Genomic DNA, 27,864 nt, shown 5'->3' on the forward strand with positions numbered 1-27,864 from the left:
AGGTGTCCTATAAAAGCATGAATAAAAAATAATTCATAGTGCACATTAATACCACTGTTACCACAGCCACCCTTACAGGGTTATTACAATATAATTGCGCGTTAATACTGCCATCATTACGGTAATGCGTGATAAGCCACGCCTCCGCGGTGTAATCCTCCATGGACGATGAGGAGCCCCTCTCCGCTCTCCATCATCATCTGCAGAAAAATGCGAGCGGGGAGCGGTAACAAAATGTCAACTCGGGCCGCTCTCCCTCAGCCGCAGACATGAGCGGAGCCCCGTCTGCCTCCTACAGCCGCAACAAGTCGCTCTCGCCATGCGGTTCCACGGCAAAGTAGTTGTGATCGCCGTGTGCCTGGGAGTTTTCCTACTTTTGTACTTTTGGGGGGGCAACGCCGCGGACGACCCGCTGTTGAGAGAAGTTGTTGAGGAGGAGGAGGAGGAGGACGGCAACTCTTCCCCGTCGCCGTCGGAGCACGGGCGCGATGTTGCGGCGAAGTTTGCGAGGAAGAAGCAGCCGTCGGCGGGAGTCGGCGTGCGTGCGGAGGAGCTCCTCAGGAGACGGAAAGAGGGGCGAGCGGTGAACAGAGGGGCCGGCGTGAATGCGAAGAGGTGAGTTTGTTTGTTTCAGTCGATCAGTTGGAGCCTTTTTTCCCTTTTTTCCTCCACGACTGTTCCCACAAAAGCATCAAGAACAACTTGGTGTTTGTGAATCTCATCTTTCCTGTCAGGAAGTTGCAGGGTGAACGTGTCAGTGTTTAATCCTGCCCTTTTTTTTCTTTTTGAAAGCAGACGTGCTCCCTCCATCAGAACAGCCTACATTGTGCTCAAGGACGCTGCCTCCACAATAGGCTCATCTGTCAGGGGACACGTTCAACATGCGTGTTGGCACGAGCTCTTTCTCCCACATCCGTTATTTTATTCCTCATTTGTTGTGATCTTGTTGTGAATCACGCTGCTTCAATCAGCAGCAGCTCTGATCTGGGGCTGAAATGTGAGAAGGGAGCATGACCGATGTGATTATGTGGAAATGTTGGCTGGATTTGCAGAGAGGACGTCCAAACAAGCCACAGTGATAAATCATCACCTGACCTCTAGATCTTCATAATTTGACCCTTGAGGCCTTTAATTAAGACCTTAAAGCCTTAAAGGTCACCTTGAAAGACATTAATTGCCATTAACAGGGAATGCAAATGAGCAGAGAATGATGCAACAGTGGAGAGATATGACTGGAAATGACAGAGAAAGGAAACCCATCCTGTTCTCGGCTCTCTCGTCAAAGTCTGTCAAAAACAATCCACGTAGGAGTGAAGAGGCTGTCAGGTGTGATTCTCCTCTTTAAGAGAAAGCGGCACCCAGGCTCGTTCTGATTAAGCCACCAGCCCTCTCAGATTTAGACAAAAGGCAAGAGTTTGTCAGCTGCTATTTCTGTCCGAGAATGGCAGCGTTTTTATTATGTCTTCCAGCTTTTCTAATTCAAGCCTCACACGTCCCTTCGAAATTTCCTCCCTGGGCTGAATGCCGGGCGATGCCATAATAGCCGGGATGTGGTTGTTGAGATACCCGCTCCGCCGGCAGGCAATAATATGTATTCTACTCCAAAGCCCGACTGGAGCTTTGGGACACTGTTCGTTAGATAAAAGCCATCAAGGCGTTACGTTGAGAAAGGACCTTTGCGTCCTCCCAGAAACCACACTCCTCCGTGTGTGCTCGGCACTGATAAGGGAGATGGGGTGGAAGGGGTCACCGGTGGCCGTGAAAAAAAACACTAACAGGTTTGGAAAAGGCTCAAGACTGACTGCTGCGATTAGGAGGGAAACACACCGAGCATCTGGCCAAAGCCTTTCGAAAACTTTCTTGTTTAATTGCATGAGCTAATCGGGTGGATGTTTGGTTTAGAAGATAAAAGCCAGAGGATTTTGAACAATAGGGTGTAGTTTTCAACTAACACACATACAAGCCTTTGCTGTTAGTGTGGCTCGTAGGGATAACAGGGCTGTATGTGCACACAGAGGGCGAAATAATTGATTTAAGGGAAGGAAACCTTTATAGGATGCATGCCAGGGCGATTCATTGTTGCCTCCTCAGACAGACATTTCATTAAAAAGGTGTGTACACACACCGCCCGTCCAGGTCTGTTTTTTTAATATCTGCTGCCCGACACTCTTCATCTGTAAATCTGAGCCGTGGACAGATTTCCTGTGCAGCATGCCTAATAGACAAACATCCCTGTTATTCCCAATCATATCATTTCCTCTTGACACATCACACTACTTCCTGCAGCCAAAAATAGAGAGAAGAGCTCCAGCTGCCGCCCCCCCAGACATCACACACATACTGTACCGCTGTACACTGTGTGCGGACACCAACTCCAGACAGACATCTTCAGATGATTAATCAATTAGTGAAATGACAGAAAAAGAATCTCAAACAACTTTGGTAAGCAGTGAATTTGAACATTTGCAAATTCCATTTTGCTGCTTTTCTCTGTTTTTATCCTGTTTGAAATTGAATATCTTTGGGGTTTATTTGGACTGCAGGTCAGACAAAAAGTTTTTAAGGTAATGTTGACACTTAGGGTTTTATAATCAGTGAAAACCTTTCTGACCGTCTTGAATGTCACTTGATTGCCTTCCCGGCTCCCGGCAGATAAAATGAGGGCTTTATGTCAGTTTTTAGAGCCTCCACTACGTCCAAAATGCAGGCGGCAGCTGACTAGGTAAGCCTTGTTTTTAGCCTAGCCGCAAACGCCTTTACTAATGTGCATTAATGCATATTATAAATGGCCAGACTGCCTCACTTGACTTCAAATTGCTTTTTTTCCCCAAACAACAGTTTAAAACCCAAAGACTCCTCATTGACTATCATACATGTCAAAGAAAAGCAGCAAATTCTTACATCAGTTCTTACATATCCTTAGCCAAGGGCTATCCTTAGCCTCTGTTGACACACAGATTGTTCACTCAGGGTTAACCTCAGCCTCGGGCTATACAATTCACACTGCACACTGTCGGTCTGAGCGCACAGCTAATGGTAACATTTTAGAATGTTGTGTTACTGCTCTGTTTACTTTAGCCTTGTTACACGCTGGCATCTTTTAGCCCCATGTTTAGTTGATTTTCAGGAGATAACCCCACAAGCTCGGGGCTAACCCTGCTCCAGACCAGGGCCAGCAATCCCAAGGCTAAAGTTGGGGTTAGCCTACTTTGGAATTTGCCAAGATTGTGCCAGTGTGAATGCTGTCTTAGCCTGGGGCTAACAGCTACCTTAACCTGGGACTAACAACTACCTTAACCTGGGACTAACAGCTACCTTAACCTGGGACTAACAGCTACCTTAACGTGGGACTAACAACTACCTTAACCTGGGACTAACAGCTACCTTAACCTGGGTATAACAGCCACCTTAACGTGGGACTAACGGCTACCTTAACGTGGAACTAACAGCCACCTTAACGTGGGACTAACAGCTACCTTAACGTGGGACTAGCAGCCACCTTAACGTGGGACTAACAGCCACTTTAACGTGGGACTAACAGCCACCTTAACGTGGGACTAACAGCTACCTTAACGTGGGACTAACAGCCACCTTAACGTGGGGCTAACAGCCACCTTAACGTGGGGCTAACAGCCACCTTAATGTGGGGCTAACAGCTACCTTATTGTGGGGCTAAAAGCTACCTTAATGTAGGACTAACAGCTTCCTTAACCTGGGGCTAACAGCTACCTTAACATGGGGCTAACCGCTACCTTGATGTGGGGCCAACAGCTACCTTAGCCTGGGGCCAACAGCTACCTTAACCTGGGACTTAGTGCAGTATGAGAAGCACTTTTGAGAAACACTAGACTAATTGATTAATCAGTTTTGAAGATGTCATCTCAGGCTCAAGGAAATTCTGACAGGAACTGTTAAAGAATGAGAAAAGATTCCTGGATTCATCCCTTTTTCCAGGTCCGCACCAAAAGTAAATGGGGTCTGTTCTGGACCGAGACCCATCCTCCATCCAAGTTTTGTGGAAATCGATTCAGTAGTTTATTTGTAATCCTGCTGACAAACCAACCAACCAACAAACCAAAACAAGTCCCCATCTACTTGAGCTGTTGGAGAACCAATCAAACCAACCAACCAACCAACCAACCAACCAATCGACTAATGGACACACCTCCTCCTTGGTGGAGGTAATAATCATTGGTTGCAGTTCTAAACATCAAAACCTGTGATTCCTCACAACAGAGCCTTTAGCTCTAAATCCCACATTCCTCCACTCTGATCTCTTTATTACCTTCAGTATGTCTCAGATTCAGAATAACACAGATGTAACCCCTCTATCAGCTTAGTTACATTGTATTAATGCCTGCATATGCAGGATTAGAGTGTCAATACTCTGTGTTGAAACAAATCCCTTGCCCTGTCACTTCAAATATAGTTAAGCAGTGTTCCCCTGCAGTAAAGAAGTCACTCTCTCAGACTGGCATTATGCATAGCAATAAAAATGTCACCTTGCATGACTGAACACTCTCTCTGCTGTTTTGAAAGCTCCTTCCTTGCCTGTGAAGCCTGACGTGGTTGGAGAGGGTGCCTGTGTGAGCCTCATCGGGGCAGTTAAATCTGTCTGTTACACTGGCGAACTCACTCGTGGATTACCAGTGAATGAGTCATAGAGGGTGTGGAAGGAGAAAGTAGAAAAAAAGGAAAACTTACATTGGGTAAAAATCCAGTATTTCTTAAGAAGTTTTCCTGGAAGTACAAAGATAACCCTTTCCTGACTGTTAACGAGCCAGCAAATGCTGAAACAGTTAGCTGATTCATTGATTGGCTGATCAACAGAAAAACCTGATTAACTACAGCAAAAATGCCAAGAATTTAACTTTGTATTTGTTTTTTTCTCTATTTTATATTTTTGTTATTGGGATATCATTTGGTTTTGGACTGTTGGCCAAGTAAAACGAGCAATTCGAAGACGTCAGCTTGGGCTCCAAGAAATTGGAATTTGCATTGTTTCATTTACAGATTAAACAATCATTTAATTGAAAACATTGAAGAGTTGACTGATGAATTATTCATGGGACTAATTTGTAGTTGAAATCTGGGTCTATTTTGAATTCTGGAAAATGAATCTCTTGGTGCTGGTGATGCTTTCAATAATTGAAATGTAGTCAACAACATAGCGTTCAGTGGGGTGGAGCTGTACACGAGTTAATTTTAGTGACAGCTTATGATTGGTTATTCAGGGTTGGCACAACAGACTGACTGAAATGCGAAGGAGCGCTATGGTGGGGCTCAAGCTCTGTATTAGATGCATTCAGGTGATGCTGTTGCCAATGGTCAAGCCTGTTTCTGATTTCCAGAGACACAGGTACACAACTTCGGTTGTCAGTTGATACCTGTAGCCGCTGAGATAAGTTAGCCAAAATTTGGCAATCAGGGAAGTGAATGCAGTCATGTTTTGAATCCGCCCCGCACAGGGAAACAGAATATGTCCATGCCAAATTCTCGACAATGATGCACGTCTGTGTGCAGGCTCGCTTAAAATGACCACCTCCAGTTTCCCATTTGTGTTTGCCACGCCAAAGACACTTGCTATACGGGTTATATATCGGTTGTTAACTACCCATCTGTCTTACCGCTCAAGCTTTCCCAGTGGAACTCACACTTTAGAAGAAAATGTTCAACTTGTACTAAGATGATAATATTAATAATGAGTCACAGAAAAAAAATCCAAAATTTTCTGGTTACAGCTCCTAAAATGTGAATATATTCTGGTTTCTTTCCTCCCCTATGACAGTAAACTGAATATCTTTGGGTTGCGGTCAAAACAAGACATTTGTGGACATCGCCTCAGGCTTTGGAAAAAAAGCGATCAACGTTTCTTGCCATTTTCTGACATTTTACAGACTCAAGAATTTATCAGGTATTTGAGAAAACGATTAACAGATTATTCAAAAAATGTATTGTTCGTTTCAGCCCTAATGAGCACCAAATCATCATCTTGGGTGAATATAGGCTACGACTGATGCGTATTGCAGAATATTTGGTCGAGGCCGTTTCTGTTAGACCTTGCAAATCATCTCATAGGGTGAAGGAAAAGAAAACAGATGATCTGGTTCTCATAAAAGTGTGAATCAGCCGGCTGTGGTTGCGTCAGCTATTTACGACCAGTCAGTGCTGATTTGCTGAAGTTTCTGAATTTTCTTTGCTTTGCCACGTCTTGGCAGCACAGCTGAATCCAGTCGATCAATCTGAAGAGGCGTCTGTCGGCTTCGTTGTCATGATGCGTAACATTTTGCGCCTGTTTCGAAGAGCTGAGTTCTGTTCTACCCCCTGCAGACGAAGGGCATGATGGGAACACGTTCCTACCTTTGATTCCCGCTGGTTCAACCCAAAGTGAACATATTAGGTATGATTCCAGCAAATGGCCCAGTTGTGTGCTGATTAATTAAATGCCTTCAAGGTGTTCTTTGGTGTAGTTTGTACTCCGGCCCTACATTCTGTACATGCACATATTTCTTTGACATTATCTTTGAAGGTGCTGCTTTTTTCTCTTCCGTACATGATTTAAAAGGGCTGGCTGTGGTGCTTTGTAGGCAGAGGGCTCCTCTTATGCTCACTCTGCAGCCAGTAATGAATTCAATCCCTTTGTACCTCTTCTGTGCTTTCTGACTGCTCCCAGATGTGAGGAACAGTGCCATGACACAAAATATCACGTGTGCAGCCTGCGCTTTTACACAACAAAGAGATTCTTTCTTGTTTTGTCATTTGATTCTACGCAGAAAACCGTTTCAAGGACATTTATTTTGCATGACTAAATGCAACCTAATTACAGTCATGTAGGAGATATGGATTGTATTTTCTGCGGGGAAAATAGGAATGTGTGTTCAACAACCTTGACAGAGCATCGGCCTTTGAAGCGTGGCAGACAGATTTCTCAGCACCTTCTCATTCATCCTAATCTGCGCTCCATCATTGTCCCCCAGCCATGCAGAAAACGAAGTGTCACGCTTGGAGACTGCCCTGCAACCCACCTGTCAAATTTCACTCTCCTCTCTTCCCATCCCTTTTATGGCAGACTCTCAGCTTCCTCCAGACTCGGAGGAAATCCATGCCGTTCGGTATTTGCATTCCTTCGCCTTAAAACCGTTTGACTTCCACTGTTCTCCCAAATAACGCTTCACGCTGAAGAAAAGGTTCTTTGTTTGCGCGCCAGTTTTCTTTCCCTACGGCTATGACAACATAACATTATGCTGAACATGTTGTTATTACAAGCGGCCCCACGCAGTGTGTACGTGGAGGACGACTAGAGTATGTCGGCCTAGCTCCGGGCTCCCCCATTGTACAAATGTTTCCTTATCGTAGTGGGAGATGCTCTGCCCTGCTGAGTGTTTTAACTCTACAGCAGTGCGAGCTCTGCAGAGAGAGCATGTTTTTGCATCAGATAACCTCCTTGCCTTTGAGCATGGGAGAACAAAGTGGGAACGGAGCTACAGAGGTAACAAAGTGGTCATGTGTGTTGGATAGTGTGTGGAGGCAGTGTTAAACAATATCAAGGCACATATGTCAGGTATTCGAGGAAAATCCTGTATTCACACCTTGTGTATGGAGGATGAATCTGGCGGTCTGCTGTTTTCTTGAATGCTTCACTTGTTTCCTCTGTCTTGATTCTCGTTATGTCCAAAATGATTTTCATTGCTCCTGACGTGTTGATGGAGTGACACGCTGTTACTGTTCAGCGGTGACGTGTTGACAGGTGAGGAGAGCGTACAGTCTGTGCTGCTGTGCTCTGAGATTGGACGCACTTGGTCGCAGGTGGAAGTGTTTTAACGGATACATTTGCCCGATACACAGGCAGGATATTACCCAGTTGGACATGCATACATTTTCGGTGTATGAAATTTATATTGTACAATGCATCTGCAAAGTGACTTCTGAAATAAGACACAAACATTCGTCCTCGTACAAATGAAACGTTGTATTGGTAAGCAACAAAACACAGCCAGGCTCATCTACATACTCTCAGGGGTTTGCTGCTCCAGCCTTTCCTTGTCTGTACAGAGACTTTATGGCTAGTAGCTCATGGTGACTGATGTTAGCTAACATATATCCAGCCTGTTTCCTGAAAATGTTTTGTTTTCTACTTAAGCTACTGTTGCATTATGTTGGCATTCTTCAGTATCCTTTAGTTGTTGAGTGTTAATGACCAACAGCTGGTGGATAGTGAACAGTAGTTGGTATCTTCCAGTTAAACTTTGTAATTTCATGGTTTGACGCGTTTACTTTAAAGTATCTTAATTGAGACCTTAAGCATTTATTGCTGTAATGCCGCTGGTCCTGTTAACACAAGCTAATGCTAGCTCAAGCTAATACAGAGATGTCAAGTCAGTAAGATGATTTAAACATGACAGCTATTTGTATTCGTGGCCTTTGAGTGTATATATTTATATATGATATATATTTATATATAATATTAGGAGTATACCGAGTATTGGCCCTGGCTGATTATCGGGCAGCATTTTTCCGATTATCATTATCCGTGATTTTTCTGTCAGATTGTTGATAGAATAAGCTAATTTATAAAATGTGCTACTTTTGCTCTGTTCCAGCATTCTCTCACACAAAGTCCCACCCACAACAATATCTGATTGGTGCTGGATTGCTATAAAATTTGACGGATTTTTGTATAGGAATATTCTTGGGCATGTATGTGTAGCTAAATATTACCACAAACCATCAGAAATTCGTGGCCTTACTAAATAAGAAATATGGGCACCAACCTTCAAAATACTGCTTTGGTCAAACCTAATGTGGAACACAAGTTTCTTCTTCTGTACTCTTCTTTAGTCTGTATGTTTTGACTCAAGCATAGTTGAGTACATCTGTTGTGGAGAACAAACTGTTCTTCACCAGCTCTGCAGCGAACAGGCCAATTTACAGGCGATGAGAGAGAGAAACAAGGTTTGTGAAATCACTGATTGTCAGCAGATCCACACCCCCTCCGTTCTCTCCACTCTTGGCCTTGACTGATTAAGATCTGAAGACATTGTTGGCTGAAGAAAAACGGCTCATTGTGCACTTCATTTGTTCAGCTGATGTATTGAAGAGATACTGTGCCATTGTTCCTGTGTTCAGTTTGAATCATGTGTTGCACATTTTATGTTTTCTCTTCTTCTGTTAGCAGCTTAGCACACTTTTAATTCCTGTTTTGTGTGTCTGTTTTAGTATACAGCGGAGTCATGTTGCCAGACCTGTGGCAAAGCGCACCCGGGTAGAGGAGGTCATGCACCTGGCTGTGGTGGCCTGTGGGAATCGTCTGGATGAGACCCTCACCATGGTCAAATCAGCCCTCCTGTTCAGTCTCAAGAAGATCAGGTTTCACATTTTTGCCGAGGACCCTTTGGCTCCACAGTTTAAAGAAAAGGTAATTATCCTGCACTGGCCTGATGTCCTCATGTACACAGTGCAAAGGTGCAAGATCAAATGTGTTAACCCAAAGACCTTGGTGACAAGCATCACTCTGTAGTTTCTATGTAAACTTCTTCAGTGAGTCCTCTGACTTCTGATTTAATCCAGCGCATGTTAAACATTGCTTCTCTCTTTGTGATAGATGATATCAAGATCAGAGCGGTTTTTAACTCTGCCTCTCTGACTCACTCTGCTACAGACACACAACCCTTTTATCTCAAGGCTGGTGTGTAATATATCATCAAGACACTCTGCTTTTCCTCCCCCGACCGTGTATCACTTCAAAGTCACCTTTACAGAGGCGCCTGGCATGGTTTTGATTACTTCCACTGATATTGTAACTAACAGTCTATTAACAACACTTCAGCTGAGCACCTAAAGTGCCTTAAACAGCTTTAAATCCAAACCCTGAACCTGCAAGCTTGACTTCATGTGCGTGGTGAATCATTGCCACATGTTGAAAAAATCCCCTTGTGAAAGACAGGGAGTTGTGGTAAGTAAGCCTACATACTTACATATGTACAGCAAGGAGCTGAAGTCAGGCCACAGTGTTAAGAGACACAGGCTCCCTATGCACTCCTTGCCCCTACCACTCAGCCCTACCCCTCTGTTTTGCGCGTTCATGCCTATAGGAGTAGATGGGTAGGGCGAAGTGTTGGGGCTACAGAGCCCTCCGGTGTTTCCCACACAATGGCCATGTAGGGTGGAGGGTGTGGGGGGCAAAGCCTTGGAATTTGATGACCTGAGAGTGAGACTCAAGCAAGTGAGTGCGTGTGGAGGAAACTTGTCGGTAATTATTTAGCCTGTCGAAACCAGCATGGTACAAAAAGACATCAAAACAACCAGGTGCACTTACAAGCTTGTACTAAACAACAGAGTAAGCAGGCCTACATTAAATAGGAGAGGCCACAGTGTGTTTATGTTTGCAAATGTCAGTAAATGTGAGGTGTGGAGCGAGGGCAGGTTGTCCACTAGTTAATTAATCGCTTATGACGTCGTTCTGTCAGATGGATAACTCGGGCGACCGTTAATATACCTATACCTGCCAAGTTTTTTTCAGTGCGCTCTTGCCATTTTAAATAATTAAAGTTAATTGATAAACTGTTAAATATCCTGCCTCCATTATATGTCTTTGTCACAATAGTGTTTGATAACCACATTTGAAGGATATTGTGTATATCAGCAGACATGTCAATGTCGCAATTTTTGACTCGCTAACATTGGTATCGGCATCGGCCCCGAAAATTGCATATCAGTCTTGCTCTACTTTAAAACGATATTGTGAGGTCTTTTTCATTATAACAAGTATAATGCAATCTCTACTAGTTGGTTGATGTCTTGGTAGCTAACTAGCTCATCAACATTACATGGTTTTTGCTGATTTGTGCTTTACTGTCATGCTTTTTGATGAATTTGATGGCATATGACACCCAAAATTTAGTCCAGCAGCAAAGTTGCTGCACTGCTCCTCAATTTCAGTGCTGAGTGGCACCGCTAGTGGCCAGGTAATGAGGCGCCGTTCTTTTTCATTTGATGACTTGATCGATGGTGTGAAGTTGTGAACAAATTGAGAGCATCCATGCCTTCCTATCATCAATCATATAAATGGCAAATGGCAGCAGGATAATACCAGGGTTGACACAATAACGCAAGAGAAATCACCACAGCTGAAGACGGCATATTGGAAACATCTGGTCACGTCTGTTTGTATAAAAGCCATAGATGACAAATGAGGATATTTGAAGGGTTGTCCCATTTAATAGATTGAGATTTCAACCACTACCCGTCTCTAACTCTCTTCTGAGGGGCAAAAATCAGTGGTAGGGGTAAATATTGGAAATGGGATTGAGTCTTGGAGCATGTGTGTTGAAGGAGTTAGAAGTGTTGTCTCTCCTTCGGTTTCTTGTCCTCGTCAGCACAAACCACGCCAACTGCTTGCAGGGTTCTCACTCCATTCAGGGCCAAACTGTTAAACTGATGATTACAGGGGGACTCAGCGTTTAATTGGTCAGATAACACAAGCTTTAGCAATACACTCTGGACCTGTTTCGACTGTAGCTTTAAAACAAAACAACAGCTGGAGGCTGCATGTGTTCCACACAGAACCGCTTCGGCACCACGAGACATGACTTCATTGTCTTAAACGGCCGCCTTTACGAGACAGACAGATTAGCTTTCAGAATAATGGTTGTTTATAATTTACAAACTTTCCCTCACTAAACCTTTTAAGAAATCCATTCAACACTTCCTCTGTATTACATGTGATGTGTTTCTTTACTTCCAGCTGAACCAGTGGCCTCGCGCCGTCTCAGCCAAGTTCCACTACACTATCTACCCCATCACCTTCTCTGTGGGGAACGCCGACGAGTGGAAGAAGCTCTTCAAGCCCTGTGCTGCTCAGAGACTCTTCCTCCCCGTAAGGCTGCAGCACTTATCTGCTCTCATATCCTCACCATGCATAATGTCATTAACCAGTGTGAAGACAAAAAATTGGCATTAATCCATTTTTCATTTCTACTTGTACAGCATTTTTCTAGCCTTAATTTTATCCCACAGCATAGTTCTAACTAATTACTTGTGTGATTATTGATGATTTCACACCTTTTCTGCAGCATTTACTAAACTAATAAGCAGCCTCCAGAGACTGAATCCAGTAATTTCATCACGTCAAGGCTGTGCTTGGCTATTGATTTTCTTTTTCTGCTTGCGTTCATTGAAATCACAGCCAGCTCACTTACCATGTAATGAACATATTGCGGGTCAGACAGATCTATAGGTGTTTGTCTCGCTGCAAGGCAACGGAGAACATTCAATACTGACTGTGAGAAATACCTTTTGAGAGCCTCATAGGAGTCTTTCTTCCTCTACAATAGTCTGAATTATGTAAAGGACTGGGTTGCTCCCTACTGATTCAGAAACATCACGTAGATGTCTGTTACACTCCTTCTACACCGAGCTCTCAGCCTGGCTCGGCAGTGGACCTGCACATACTTTGTGATCCCCAGTGAAAAATTGTCTGCTGTAGGCCTTTTTCCACCATTAGAACTTAACAACCCGTAACTGAAGGTGTTGTGTCCATTGTCATGGGTTCTGCTTTTGGGTCTGCTCTTCTCCCTGCTCTGGTGAAGAGACGCTTCCTGGAACTAAATTTCAGCACTGCTCAGGGAGCGCGCAGGGGAAAGACAACTACAGCCCATTTACAGCACAGGAAACATGAGAATTATGTGTTTAACCGTAGAGAACACTGAATATCGTTGCATTTAAATGGTGCTATCTTAATGGTGATCATTTTACGAGCTTCTGTAATGGGTTCTGAAGGTAAGTGTGGGAAAAGCAGGAAGTTAGACAAGGTCGGCGATTGACGATGCTCTGCTCGTTTCTGTTTCCTGCGCTGCCTTACTTGTTTTTTCACTGCAAATGAGCACACAGTCGAGCTGGACTGTTTGCAACGTGTCATTCCTGTGTCTTGTCTCGTCTGTGTGCTCCCTCACACTGATCAGTCACGTTGTGTGAAAACCACAATGACTGTAAGACTGTTGATGACACGGTAGAAAGTTGTGTAGCATGAACAGGACAGTGATCTGACAAGTTTTGAAAGTCGTGCAATGAGTTTACTGCTTTTTACAAAGTGTGCAAACAGACTAATTTTTCTATTCGCTTAGTTTGCTGATTGCTCAATAGGGCGTGCAATAGGTTCAGTTGATGGGGAGTTATAAGATCACCCTCTGCTGGACCGCAAGTGCAAATTACAGTCCAAGGTTTTTTGGGTTTTTTTTTTCACGTTTGATTGAAAGTTGAATATTGAATTAAAAGTGACAGCCTTATTTCATAACATTCAGGTTGTGGTTGTTAAAATCATGTAACATATGCAGCACTGAGCTGTTTTTTCCACTAAGCAGTGGGGCAGTGCAGGGCGGAGGGGTGGGGGAGGTGGCAGCCTGGTGCTGGCCTCGTTCACTATCCATCAACCACCTGCTGTGGGCCCTTTCATTATTGAATCACACTGACATTAAAAAGACATTACATGTGAACGTTTCCTGTATTAAATTAATCCATTAATCCAATGTTTTCTGTCCCATGGCTGTACTCGCGACCAAACTGTGCAGGAAAATGAAGAAGGGTGACCACTCCCCCACAGGGTTTAAAAGCCTGCAGCTCCCTTCCAGTCAGTTAGAACTGAAGAAGCCTCTTGGATTAGAGGTGAAACGGCTTCAAGAAACTGAAACATGTCTAGTTGCCTATGATGCAGCACTTAGAGTTACCATGACCTAGATGACTGAGAGCCTTCAGTGGCACGGAACACTTGCTTTTTATTAACGTCAGGTCATCATGGATAAAAGCTCTAAGAGAAAACTTTGATGCACATAGTGTGGACGGACTGTGTTTTTAAGAGTGTAACCACACCATCTGCACAGCAGTATTCGTCAGAGAAATTTGTGTTCTCCTACTCAGGGAGTCTAGTCCACAGTGCCTATTACTGCATAGCTGGGTGTACGCACACATTAAATTATGTTGTTGAAACAGTGGGTTACCGCTCGGTTCAGGGCTTGTTGGTATTGATCGCTGCTTTGTCACACCACTCCTCCTCGCTGCTGTCAGCAACATAATCCAACAAAGAGCAGGCACAGTTCATGGTCAGACACAGTGCAGCGTGGCTTCTTACTACCACTCAGCTCCACCCACTGGCTTTAAGTGGTTCTGTCTTTAATGACCCTAGGCCTCTTATCATCCCAGTTAGCAGCATTCTAAGTTTGCCATAGAGGCAGTCCGACCCTCTGTCCGTCCATGTTGCATATTTTTAATAGCTTATTGGGACTGGTACAACTGTAACTGTAAGTGTACTCACTATAAAACTGGGGAGTCACTTCAGGCTGTCAGAAATCTAGTTCAAACTCGCAAAGTTTCTCACTTCTGAAGTTTGGCTGCTGGTGAAGAGTGAAAACTAAATCTTATCTCAGCCAAACTCACACAGTAGTTTTTCTACCATTCACTGACAGCACAATTCATCAGTGAATACAGGAAGTAATTATCTCATCTTTAACTCATATTATTGTTCTGAACAGACAGTAGAAGTCAGCATTTTTTGGAACCAGTTTACTTGAAGGGGTGTGCGTGAGACACAATCATAATATGACACCTGTACAGAACATTAAGGAGTTTTAATGAATATTTATGACTGTTGCCTTAAGTGTCTTTCAGTCAATGATTTGATTTTCAATGGTGGTTAACAGTCATGAACATTCATGAAGACTCCTTCATGGTTAGGACAGTGTCATGTCAGTGTCACATCAGTCTTATGGAAACCCCTTCAAGGAAGGTTTTACAACTAGGTGTGTCATGATTTCAATTCTAAGTCAAGAATTGATCGAATGAGCTTTGAATTTCGATCATCAAAGATTAAAAGCAGGATCAGCGAGTCTCCCAGTACTTCTTTTCTCTCCACCCTTGCCTACCTGCTCTCATCTGAAGAAAAAACTCTTCAAAGACGACTCAGCTAGCACACCGGTAGCCTACAGCTGTGCTTTTGGACACTTCAACCGACTGCTGCCGGAAGTAACTCTGACAGCATCTTAGATGTTGGTTTCTTTGTTTTTTCAGAGACTCTTTATTGATTTGTTGGTGAGGAGGGTTTAATCGGGACAGATTTGAGAAACAGAGCTTTGTAACACACTGAATTGATATCTTTTGTTGTTTTGTGTTGAGTCCTCGAAGAATGGTATTTAATTTTATCTTTATTTTTGGTGAATATTATTTGAACTGGTTTGAAACCCTGCTGGCTCCACTTGTAACATGTACTCGATAGTAAGACATGAAGCCTAATGAAAATCTTCGTCAGTTAACTGTGGAACTGTGTTGGTCTTGCTAAAAACACATGACCTGTGTTGGAAGAGCCTGGATAGCTCAGACGGTAGAGCATCAGACTTTTAATCTGAGGGTCCAGGGTTCAAGTCCCTGTTCAGGCGAAACAAGCATCCTAGCAATGGTTCCACCATTTAGCTTTTCACCAAGGCACGGCACACACCAATGCTCTTGCAGATTGAACTTTCAGCCCAACTGCTGAACATTCATGAACCAACATTGAGATTAGCGCATTTCCTTGAATTGTTGACCTTCTCTAATGAGGTCTGTTAAAATTTAGGCTGAAACATGATTTCTGCAAGCCCTTAATCAGCCGACAATTGGCTCAGGGAATCCTGGACTTTGACTGACACTGGACAAACTCAAAGGCTTTAAGGTAGACTGCCAAATGCAACATATTAAGACTTTTTTTTCAGGGCACTTTCATTATGAAATGGAGCGGTGAAAAGTGCAGGTTTGCACCACTGTGTTTGCCGAAATAGCTCAGCTGGGAGAGCGTTAGACTGAAGATCTAAAGGTCCCTGGTTCGATCCCGGGTTTCAGCAAAGCCCACCTACGCTATGTGAAGCAACAAAATGTTCTTGAGGTACTGTAAAAATGTCATGATAGAGTCCAAAGCCCACATGAAGGCCTCTCGCCCAGCAATGTAACAGCCATCTAGGCGGGCTGGATGTGGCTCATTCTGGTCCATGTTTTACAAAGTGCTTGTCGTTGGATGGGTGTTTGACTGCTGATTTTAAAAGGTGGATGTGGCGCCACACAGCAACTGGCCAAGATCATGGTTGATGAAAGCGACAAAAAGCAATCTCCCTTCTCTTTTTGGAGTAACCACAATGTGGGATCCTGGCTCCACTTGTAACATGTACTCGATAGTAAGACATGAAGCCTAATGGAAATCTTCATCAGTTAACTGTGGAACCGTGTTGGTCTTGGTAAAAACACCTAAGATGCGTTGGAAGAGCCTGGATAGCTCAGACGGTAGAGCATCAGACTTTTAATCTGAGGGTCCAGGGTTCAAGTCCCTGTTCAGGCGCAACAAGGATCCTTGCAATGGTTCCACCGTTTAGCCTTTCGCAAAGGCACGGCACACACCGATGCTCTTGCAGATTGAACTTTCAGCCCAACTGCTGAACATTCATGAACCAACATTGAGATTAGTGCATATTCTTGAATTGTTGACTTTCTCTAATGAGGTCCATTAGAATTTAGGCTGAAACATGATTTCTGCAAGCCCTTAATCAGCCAACAATTGGCTCAGGGATTCCTGGACTTTGGCTGACACTGGACAAACTCAAAGGCTTCAAGGGTAGACTACCAAATGCAACGTATTAAGACTTTTTTTTCAGGGCACGTTCATTATGTAATGGAGCGGTGAAAAGTGCAGGTTTGCACCGCTGTGTTTGCCGACATAGCTCAGCTGGGAGAGCGTTAGACTGAAGATCTAAAGATCCCGGGTTTCGGCAAAGCTCACCTACGCTATGTGAAGCAACAACACGTTCTTGAGGGACTGTAAAGATGTCATGATAGAGATTTCAAAGCCAACATGAAGGCCTCTCGCCCAGCAATGTAACAGCCGTCTAAGCGGGCTGGATGTGGCTCATTCTGGTCCACGTTTTACAAAGTGCTTGTCGTTGGATGGGTGTTTGACTGCTGATTTTAAAAGGTGGATGTGGCGCCACACAGCAACTGGCCAAGATCATGGTTGATGAAAGCGACAAAAAGCAATCTCCCTTCTCTTTTTGGAGTAACCACAATGTGGGATCCTGGCTCCACTTGTAACATGTACTCGATAGTAAGACATGAAGCCTAATGGAAATCTTCATCAGTTAACTGTGGAACCGTGTTGGTCTTGGTAAAAACACCTAAGCTGCGTTGGAAGAGCCTGGATAGCTCAGACAGTAGAGCATCAGACTTTTAATCTGAGGGTCCAGGGTTCAAGTCCCTGTTCAGGCAAAACAAGCATCCTAGCAATGGTTCCACCGTTTAGCCTTTCACCAAGGCACGGCACACACCAATGCTCTTGCAGATTGAACTTTCAGCCCAACTGCTGAACATTCATGAACCAACATTGAGATTAGTGCATATTCTTGAATTGTTGACTTTCTCTAATGAGGTCCATTAGAATTTAGGCTGAAACATGATTTCTGCAAGCCCTTAATCAGCCAACAATTGGCTCAGGGAATCCTGGACTTTGGCTGACACTGGACAAACTCAAAGGCTTCAAGGGTAGACTACCAAATGCAACGTATTAAGACTTTTTTTTCAGGGCACGTTCATTATGTAATGGAGCGGTGAAAAGTGCAGGTTTGCACCGCTGTGTTTGCCGACATAGCTCAGCTGGGAGAGCGTTAGACTGAAGATCTAAAGATCCCGGGTTTCGGCAAAGCTCACCTACGCTATGTGAAGCAACAACACGTTCTTGAGGGACTGTAAAGATGTCATGATAGAGATTTCAAAGCCAACATGAAGGCCTCTCGCCCAGCAATGTAACAGCCGTCTAGGCGGGCTGGATGTGGCTCATTCTGGTCCACGTTTTACAAAGTGCTTGTCGTTGGATGGGTGTTTGACTGCTGATTTTAAAAGGTGGATGTGGCGCCACACAGCAACTGGCCAAGATCATGGTTGATGAAAGCGACAAAAAGCAATCTCCCTTCTCTTTTTGGAGTAACCACAATGTGGGATCCTGGCTCCACTTGTAACATGTACTCGATAGTAAGACATGAAGCCTAATGGAAATCTTCATCAGTTAACTGTGGAACCGTGTTGGTCTTGGTAAAAACACCTAAGCTGCGTTGGAAGAGCCTGGATAGCTCAGACGGTAGAGCATCAGACTTTTAATCTGAGGGTCCAGGGTTCAAGTCCCTGTTCAGGCGCAACAAGATCCTTGCAATGGTTCCACTGTTTAGCCTTTCGCAAAGGCACGGCACACACCGATGCTCTTGCAGATTGAACTTTCAGCCCAACTGCTGAACATTCATGAACCAACATTGAGATTAGTGCATATTCTTGAATTGTTGACTTTCTCTAATGAGGTCCATTAGAATTTAGGCTGAAACATGATTTCTGCAAGCCCTTAATCAGCCAACAATTGGCTCAGGGAATCCTGGACTTTGGCTGACACTGGACAAACTCAAAGGCTTCAAGGGTAGACTACCAAATGCAACGTATTAAGACTTTTTTTTCAGGGCACGTTCATTATGTAATGGAGCGGTGAAAAGTGCAGGTTTGTACCGCTGTGTTTGCCGAAATAGCTCAGCTGGGAGAGCGTTAGACTGAAGATCTAAAGGTCCCGGGTTTCGGCAAAGCTCACCTACGCTATGTGAAGCAACAACACGTTCTTGAGGGACTGTAAAGATGTCATGATAGAGATTTCAAAGCCAACATGAAGGCCTCTCGCCCAGCAATGTAACAGCCGTCTAGGCTGGCTGGATGTGGCTCATTCTGGTCCACGTTTTACAAAGTGCTTGTCGTTGGATGGGTGTTTGACTGCTGATTTTCAAAGGTGGATGTGGCGCCACACAGCAACTGGCCAAGATCATGGTTGATGAAAGCGACAAAAAGCAATCTCCCTTCTCTTTTTGGAGTAACCACAATGTGGGATCCTGGCTCCACTTGTAACATGTACTCGATAGTAAGACATGAAGCCTAATGGGAATCGTCATCAGTTAACTGTGGAACCGTGTTGGTCTTGGTAAAAACACCTAAGATGCATTGGAAGAGCCTGGATAGCTCAGACGGTAGAGCATCAGACTTTTAATCTGAGGGTCCAGGGTTCAAGTCCCTGTTCAGGCGCAACAAGGATCCTTGCAATGTTTCCACTGTTTAGCCTTTTGGCACAGCACACACCAATGCTCTTGCAGACTAGCTGGATGTCGCTCATTCTGGTCCACGTTTTACAAATTGCCTTTCGTTGTGAGACTGCTGACTATTGAACTTGCCTAACCCTAACTTGCAAGAAAACGCCAGGATGAAGTGAAGTTGCTGCTGTAAAATACACCTGTCTTTTTAAAGAAGAATTAAAAATGTAAATGACATGTCAGGGCATAAAACCAATGATCTGTTGGTCTTCATAAATTCATTTGTGATTGTTTAACAAAGTCCCTAAGTTCCCACTTTTTCCACACTCACATATTCACTTTAATGGATCTGGAATGATACTCCTGATGCTGTTTGCATGGTTCATAGTTTTATTTTATTAGATGCATTATGGAATTGCATCGCAATAATTATCATGTCTGTGGTTGCAAATACCGATACAATTACAGATAATATTAATCGTACAAAAGCAAAAATATGAAGAGACAAGTTTATTTTTCTAACACAACACTAATAGAGCCTTCACCATCCCTGCTTTAACAGATGCAACCAATCTGTTTGTAATAGCCTTAATTATTTTTTAAATTTGTAGACGAATGACAGTTGACAAGCATGTATGGGTTATTTAAACTATTAGAATAACTTACTGTACTTACACCAATTAATAGTTATGCCCCTGGACTTAAGGCTGCATGCCTTTTGCAGTAACAGCTGGCGAACAGCTATCAGGCATCAGTCATCCTCTCCTCTGATCTCCACCGTGTGTATATGTGTGTGCGTGCGTGCGTGTCCAACCAGAAAGCCAATTTTGAGTGGCGTCCCTAGTCTGCAGCCAAGTCTCCACAGCCAAGGATCCACATTATCAGATGCAACTGTTGGCTGAAAATCCAGTATTGGAACAATAACAATTTAATTTTCTATCCTTGTCAGCCACCGATAGATTTTGCATCCTTTATTAATACGTGAGTGCATCAAAGTCTCAGAAAGCAAGCTGTTTGTGCAAACAGGGAGGTGTATAATGACACTGTAAGAAAATATCTTCATGAATATATGTATATAAAAATACAGCAGCATGTTTACATCGTCAAGTTTTACTATTTCAGCTGAGTGTTTAGTCACAGTAGCAGTTTTCCCACCACATTGGTCCAAACAGAAATATCTCAAAAGATACTGGATGGATTGCACAGCCATTATATTAAACTGACCGTGGTGACTTTTGCTGTGAATCCCAACATGACATTTTTGGTTTTAAGTGAAATGTCTTGATAACCATTTAATGGATTGTTATTATATTTTGTACAGACATTTATTCCCCCCTCAGAATGAATTATAGTTAGTGTGGTGAACCCTTGTGTGTTTGAATTCAAGTCAACTCTCACTGATCACTTACCAGAGACTCCAGTTCTCGCTCTTCTTTCCCCCCTCTCTTCTTTGTAATGCTGTTGGTGAAGTAAAGAACATTTCCCCTCCAGCTCCAGTCAACATTACAGTGCATGAACACCTGACAGTGTATTGCTGCTGCAGTCAGGTTGATAAACAGGAGTGAAGATAAATACACTCTTTAATCCCAAATGTTCTAATCGTGTGTCAACTTAAGACTAATGATGTTCCCACCAACCTCACTTGTACTTTTTTTTAGTATTGCACATTACATTTGCCAAACATTAACATGTAAGAAATGTGAGCATGCTGTATTTGTACCGCTTCAAAGAGCAGCTAGCATGGCTGTAAAATATTAGTTTTTGTTTGATGTTGAATCCCCCACTCAGACATTCTGTTGATCTGATCTGAACTTAACATCTTGATGCTTTCTGCATACTTTATGGTTATGTTTTATTAATATGTGAGTCGCTGTCTGAATCAGCAAGCTGCTTGTGCAAAAAGAAGAGGTGCACCTAAGACAGTGTAGTATGATACTGCGAGATACTCGTTTCTTTTTTTTCCGTCTCCAAGGTTAACACTTTCACGAGGTGTATGAAGCTAACATGGTAATCACGCCCAGTCTAGTTTTATGGTGAAACATTTGACATGTGGTCATAAACACTCTATTGATGCCTGTAACTGTGTCCTCCCAGGTCATCCTGAAAGACGTGGACTCGTTACTCTACGTAGACACCGATGTGCTCTTCCTGCGGCCCATGGACGACATCTGGAGTCTCCTCAAGTCCTTCAACAGCACCCAGCTGGCAGCGATGGCCCCGGAGCACGAGGTCCCAAAGATCGGCTGGTACAGCCGCTTTGCACGCCACCCTTTCTACGGAGTCACGGGGGTCAACTCCGGTGTCATGCTGATGAATCTCACGAGGATCCGCAGCACCATGTTCAAAGTAAGGTCAAAACAGAGTGGTATTTGCTTACACTCTGACCAGCGGAAAGCTAAAAGTGAGCTGCGATTTCCTCTTTGCATTCTGAAGGGTTTTTTCGATGAGCTGAAGTCACAGGCTGAGTGCTCTGAGTGGGCCGTGATTGAAGCTTTCTGATTACCACGCTAGCATCACAGACTTCTGCCCTCAGAACTCAATTTAGCAGCTCCCCAGCTCTCAATACTGCCAGCAGATTGCAATTGGAAGTGGGAATGTAAATGTGCTCCTCCTTTGATGATGTGTTTTTGGAAGAAGAGAAAAAAGTGCCGCTCTTGAGCTGTTTGTGAGTGAATGTGGTTGTTGGTATTTCAGAACAGCATGATCCCCAGTGGCCTGTCGTGGGAGGATCTTCTCCATCCACTTTATCAGAAGTACAAGAACCACATCACCTGGGGGGACCAGGATCTGCTCAACATTATCTTCCACTACAACCCAGGTACATGTTTAACATGTCATCTATAATGATCGTAACACATATTGTTATCACACTGAAACAGTATGAAGCTTTAAAACGCTATCGAAGGCATAAGCAGAATATCAAACTGTTTATATAAATCCATTTTGAATTATTACTGGAGACACTTTCAACACAGCCGTTTCACACTATCAACATGTCCACATAAATTGTGTCTTATTGCACCGACAGTAAACCCGTCTACATTATGATTCTGGATCGGTAAACACACGAGGCTGTGGCTGTAGGCAACAGCAGACTCCAGCAGCAGACTGAGTTCCAGCTGCAGCAGCCAGATGTGGGCATTAAGCGCTCAGAGCCAGCGGTGGAGTTGGCATTGGAAATGTTTGCTCGGAAAACACAACCAATCAATTGTTTGTTTTACACGGTACAGCTTTGAGCTCTCTGCTATCTCCAGAGAAATGCTCCAGTTGGTCCATGAGCATTATTCTGACCTCTTATTGCTTGTTCTGAAATCAGAACACACTAATAAAAGATGATCGTGGTGCTTTCTGTTTAGATCAGGGCATGATGAGTTTAAAAATGGAAATGTATGTTTTGGGACTGCAAAATCATATGTAAGGATGAATATGGTAAAGATTTTAACGGTCCTCGTCCCTATTCGTCCCAGTACTGCTTACCGATAAGTTACTTTACCGCTACTCTTATCAGTTCTTTTTGTTATTTTTAAAGAGAAAGAAACAAAACAGATTAAGAACAGATTTGTTTTTTTTAAGTTTACACTATGTGATAATTGAAATGTAAAATAAATATCCAAGGAGAGAGAGAGATTTTTCTGTTCCCTCCACAAATATTCTCTTCTGGATTGATATTAACAGAAAATGCATCAGAGACGAATGACTCAATTTATCCAGAAACGTGGAGCTTATCATTACTGCTGTCTTTAATAATGTAGCCCTGGGGCCCGTTTATTATGATTGCAATATGATTCACGATTAGTGGGAATGGCCACTTTGGCATCCCAATTTTCATTTTTGCTGAAAAAAATATTAAAATCATAATGAAGTGACCTTCACCGGGGAGTTGTATTATTAGATATACAGCTGTATATAACAGGTTCAGATGAACAAATATACAAACCTCGGTCCTTCTTTGTGTATTTGATGTTCACACATACAGCATGCACACATCTCCACCTTGCAGCTGTATTGTAATAAGCATAAGCCATTGAGCTGCCGTACTGCAGCAGTTGGAAGTTGATTGCTTTGCTCAAGCGATGCCTCGCAGTGTAAACAATTTAGTGTGTTCTCAGGCGTCTTTGCCTTCTTTTAGGTGCAAATAAATAGATAGATGGGCAGAAAGAACCAGTCAGAACTGGCAGGCTGTAAAGAAGAGGATGATGACATTTTCCTCACTCTGTTGCCAACCGGTCCGGCTTTCATCCTTTTCTTCTTTCGTCTTCATATTGTGTGTGTGGTTTCTGTGAGGGACACGAGCCATCTGGAACTTAACTGGGCTGTGTGGCAAAAAAATGCCTCTGTCACCACAGCCGGAAATATGTTTTGCGCCTCTCATCTGTAGCTATGAAAAAAAAAAGACTTTTGGTTTGTTACATTTTGAACCATAAGGTGCAATACACTGTATGAGAAAGACTAAAACACACTAACCTTTGAAACAACAGACCTGAAAAGCTCTTAAAGCCATATACATATAAATATATATATATACATATATAAAGCGCTTTCATGAGATTGAATGGGGCTCTACCCTGGAACACTGTTTCCATTTCCATATATCCACTGTGGGACGACATATCCTCCTACTGCTGCTTGTTTGATGTCTACGTTTTCCACTGTTTCATAATGCAAATTCAGTTTGCTCTTCAAAAACACTTCCTCCAGGCATATAAACAACCGGCTGCGGTTCAGTGGAGATGGCGGTCACATTAAATGTCCCAACAAGTTGTTGCCTTGTCTTTTTGAAGTTCCTAAAGTGTCCAACAAGAAATCCGGTGAGGCTGCTTTCTGGTTTTGTGGCCCTAAATTGTGGCCCCTTGGATCTTTGAACAGCAGAGTCACTTGTAATTTTTCATTTGTTTTTTACACTAGGTTCAACTTCAAATGTTTTATCATATTGTGTTTTTTTTTTTATTGTTATTGTTATATTTATCTGATCATGTTCTTTGGCTCTTTCTTTTTTTTCTTGGTATCCTTGGCAATCAAACTTGCAACCTACCAGTCACAAAGTTCCCTTTAAACCTTCATATGTACTGTCCGTACTGTGTCTTAGCATTGTATTTCCATGGTGTAATGTACTGTATAGCACTGATGTGTGTTGTGTTTTTTCCCCAGAGTGTCTCTTCATCTTTCCCTGCCAGTGGAACTACAGGCCGGATCACTGCATGTACGGCAGTAACTGTAAAGGGGCTGAAGAGGAGGGCGTGTCCATCCTCCACGGCAACCGCGGAGTGTACCATGACGACAAGCAGCCGGCGTTCAAAGTAGTTTATGATGCAGTACGTGATGTAGGTATCCCCGTAACATGTTTAAGCTTTACTGACACAAAAAAATGTTACTTACTGTGCCCAACATTTAATAATACCTAATTAGCTTCGACAGGAAGCAGCAGAAATGTTTTCATTCATGTGTATTTATGACACAATTTGTGTTTTATTGATCAAAAATGATGACAGGAACAAACAGTTCAGTCAGATAAGAGATAAAAGACAGTTTAGATTTAAACAGAGGATTTCACAGCAGACATTTTGACATGCTGTAGCAGAGAAACACAGGTGTAATAATCACATTAACGATGACTGCGTTCATTCAGGCATGTCAGGCTTCAGATCTGCTGCTTTTATCCATCGTTAATGTTATTAGCAACACCTGTGCCTCTCCTGCTATGGCAGAACAAAGTACCTGCTGTAAATGAGGTTACAGAGGCTGTTCACTGTATTAGAGAAGTAACACGATGAATGGTATTATGGTACATATATATAACACATGATTATTGGAGTAATAAGCCCAGTAAATATGGCTTTGAAGGCCAAATTATGTACATTAGTAACAGCTTATTTTCCTTCTCAGCTCAAACTCATTTATACCATCTGTTTATGGGCAATGTGAACATACATGAATTACAGTGGAGCAAACACACTCACATTTTGGTAAATACACTTGTGTGCTATTTCATTTCATTAGATTGACATCAATCCTTTCTTCTGACTTGTGGTAATGCTAAGATGCCTATTTGCAAAATGTTGGACTGTTCCTTTAAAGGGTAACTCCACAAATCTTACACATTTAAGTTTGTAATGTGAAAAAAGTATTATAAAGCCTTTCGTGGCTCCAGAGGAAGCTGCATGTAGCCTGATGAATCGCATCCAGTGATGTCACTGAGTCACTTAGTTGCATTGTGGGTGATGTAGGCACAAGGTTTTGATCAGCAGTCCACTGGTCCAGCACGGCACTCCAGAACCAGAGATATTGCCTTATGAATTTTACACATTCTTCTTCCTTTTTTTAAAACCTGTCGACTACATTACCCACAATCCAATTTTGTCACTAAGTGACATCACTGGAGGCAATTTATCAGATTACATGCAGATTCCTCTGGAGCCACAAAAGGTAGCTATTATATGGCTTTTTTCACACATGCATTAGTGCTCCCCGAGATCTGTAAACACACTTTAATGTGTAAAATGTGTGTACTTACCCTTTAATGACTTTGGCTCAGTAAAAGAGCAGCTTTGTGTATTTCTCCCTGTGATGCAGATTCACGCTCGCTTGCATTAAACAATCTGGGTCAGTTTTTAAATTTAGGATTTGTTTTCTCCCGCAGCAGAGTCAGTCCCCCTCTGCTCCGCTGAGATAAGCCTCTTAAAGACGAGCCGGGTCGTAATTTATGATTAATACAGAGCAGCACCACCTCACCCCACCCCTGCCGACACAATTTGTAAATACCATTTAGTCTGTGTGATACGTTCCATTAAAAAACGATCAAGCTGAAGTAGCTGTGTGCTCAGAACTGACACAGGACGACGTCTCTGTTTCTGCAGTTTCCCTTCGAGGACAACATGTTCCAGTCGCTGTTCTACCCCATCCAGACCAAGTTCCTGGACACGGTCAACACCCTGTGTGGGCGGATTCCTCAGGTCTTCCTCAAGCAGATAGAAAAGACCATGAAGAAGGTGTTCGAGGACAAAGTGGTCCGACACGTCAAAAAGCACAAATAAACCGACGGAGAAAAAGACTCCCTGTTTTACCTGACAACAAAGAGGACCATCTCGCTGTGGATTACGTCACACCAGCCTCTCCTGGATCCGACTGTCGGCTCTGCTCTTGCAGCACATAACACTTCCTTGAATGGTCTTATGACCATGATAATCCTCCTCTAGTGATGGGGCGGGTAATATGCCTATGTATACAGAGAAGCATACAGTGCTGGTCAGTGATGCCGTAGAATAGGTTTTTGCCTTATTGCCATCTTAAACCTGTCACGTCCCGGTCATGTATGGTGATGACACGTCGGAAAGCTGCGGTGCAGAAGAAAAGACTGCATGAATTATTATTATTATTGTGTTTTAATCAAGAATCATGAAAGTAACGAAGGCGTCTCCCAAATCCGTCTTTTGTTTTCCTCACAAACATGGTGAACTCGAGCCAACTCTGGACTTTGGAAAGCTTTTACTACGTCAGGTAGTAGAACATAAACCGCTCCTCTGAAATCATGTGAATGTTTTACCAGCAGATAACTTGCAAAGTGAAGAGATGCCGGTCGTTGGTCCGTCTGCCGCTGCCAAACGCCACTGACAGTATTCAACACAGCACAAAAGAGGAAACGCGGATTGTAATGTCACATGCCGAATGTTAAAATGCACTTTCAGAATGATGTTAGGGGCTGAACGGTCCACGTTAGATGCTACACTGACCAAGTCAATCAAAACCAAAAGTGCTAGCGTTAAAGATAGCGACATACCACAGCTGATTATGTGCCATATAAATATTCATGTCTGCCATGTTTACTGTTACAGGAAAGTGAGTGATGTAGATGTGTGTGCGTGTGTGAGGCGGTGTCTTAGTTTGTAATGTGATGTGAGGTCGGCTGTGATCACATGTTCGAGCAGCGTTACTTTCAATGTGCTGTAATGATCTAAATATATCATTCAACTGGAAACTGAACGTGGCCGTACAGTCAACATGTGTTTCTGAATAAATCAATGCAATCTGCCCGGTCTCATTTCATGTGTTACACTGAATACCTGGACTGTATGTGTTTCACCAGTGGCTTTTTAAAAGTCTTTGTTGTTTTAAGACACTTTCATGTTTGAGGAAAAGGAAAGTTTAATGTTTGAGGATACAGATAGTGCCTGGGAGAGCCCCAACTCTGCTCCACAAGGGTTTCAAACTAATTTAGTCCCTTTAAACCCAGTTTCAGTTGTTGAATCCGTGTCAGGGGCCTGGGGAACGGCAGATTAGCAAACACCAAAATAACACAGCATACTGAGAGCACGGGGGGATATTGTCACACTGTTATTAGCTGCTGTTTGCTGCTCTGCAAGGACAAACATTTGCTCACTTGCACATTCATTTTCAGCTTGTTTTGTCAAATAAGTACCTGTTTGTAGAGCATTGTCACACATTCTCAGCATATTATTTGAAGGGCCTTTTTGGGCCCTGAACAGCTGACCTGGTGTGTCCCCTCATTGGTGGCCCTGACCACTTTAATTGATTAACTGAGAAAATAACAGACAGATTAATCGACAATGAAAATAATCATTACTTGCAGCCCTACACAACAATATGACACATGACTGATGACTTTCCAATCTGCTTTACAGAAGCTTTGGTCCCTGAGTGGGCAGGTGAAGGATGCACACAAAAGGTTACATATAGATACAGCAGCCCTATACAGATCATGTACTCACACACTGTGATACATAACAGAACTATA

The 27,864-nt window shown here is 43.1% G+C and overlaps 1 protein-coding gene across 1 annotated transcript; it reads left to right on the forward strand.

The window, feature by feature from the left end:
• The first annotated feature begins 174 nt into the window (after positions 1-174).
• On the forward strand, positions 175-27,140 carry gxylt2 (glucoside xylosyltransferase 2). Its single transcript, XM_084348459.1, has 7 exons — positions 175-615; positions 9,217-9,415; positions 11,744-11,875; positions 21,210-21,461; positions 21,810-21,933; positions 24,264-24,436; positions 25,970-27,140. The coding sequence occupies exons 1-7, from the start codon at positions 320-322 to the stop codon at positions 26,144-26,146; spliced, it is 1,353 nt and encodes a 450-aa protein (XP_084204585.1). The 5' UTR covers positions 175-319; the 3' UTR covers positions 26,147-27,140.
• Positions 27,141-27,864: the final 724 nt, after the last annotated feature.

Source organism: Pagrus pagrus (assembly GCF_965226575.1).
Source record: "Pagrus pagrus genome assembly, chromosome: 3".
Classification (NCBI taxonomy): domain Eukaryota; kingdom Metazoa; phylum Chordata; class Actinopteri; order Spariformes; family Sparidae; genus Pagrus; species Pagrus pagrus.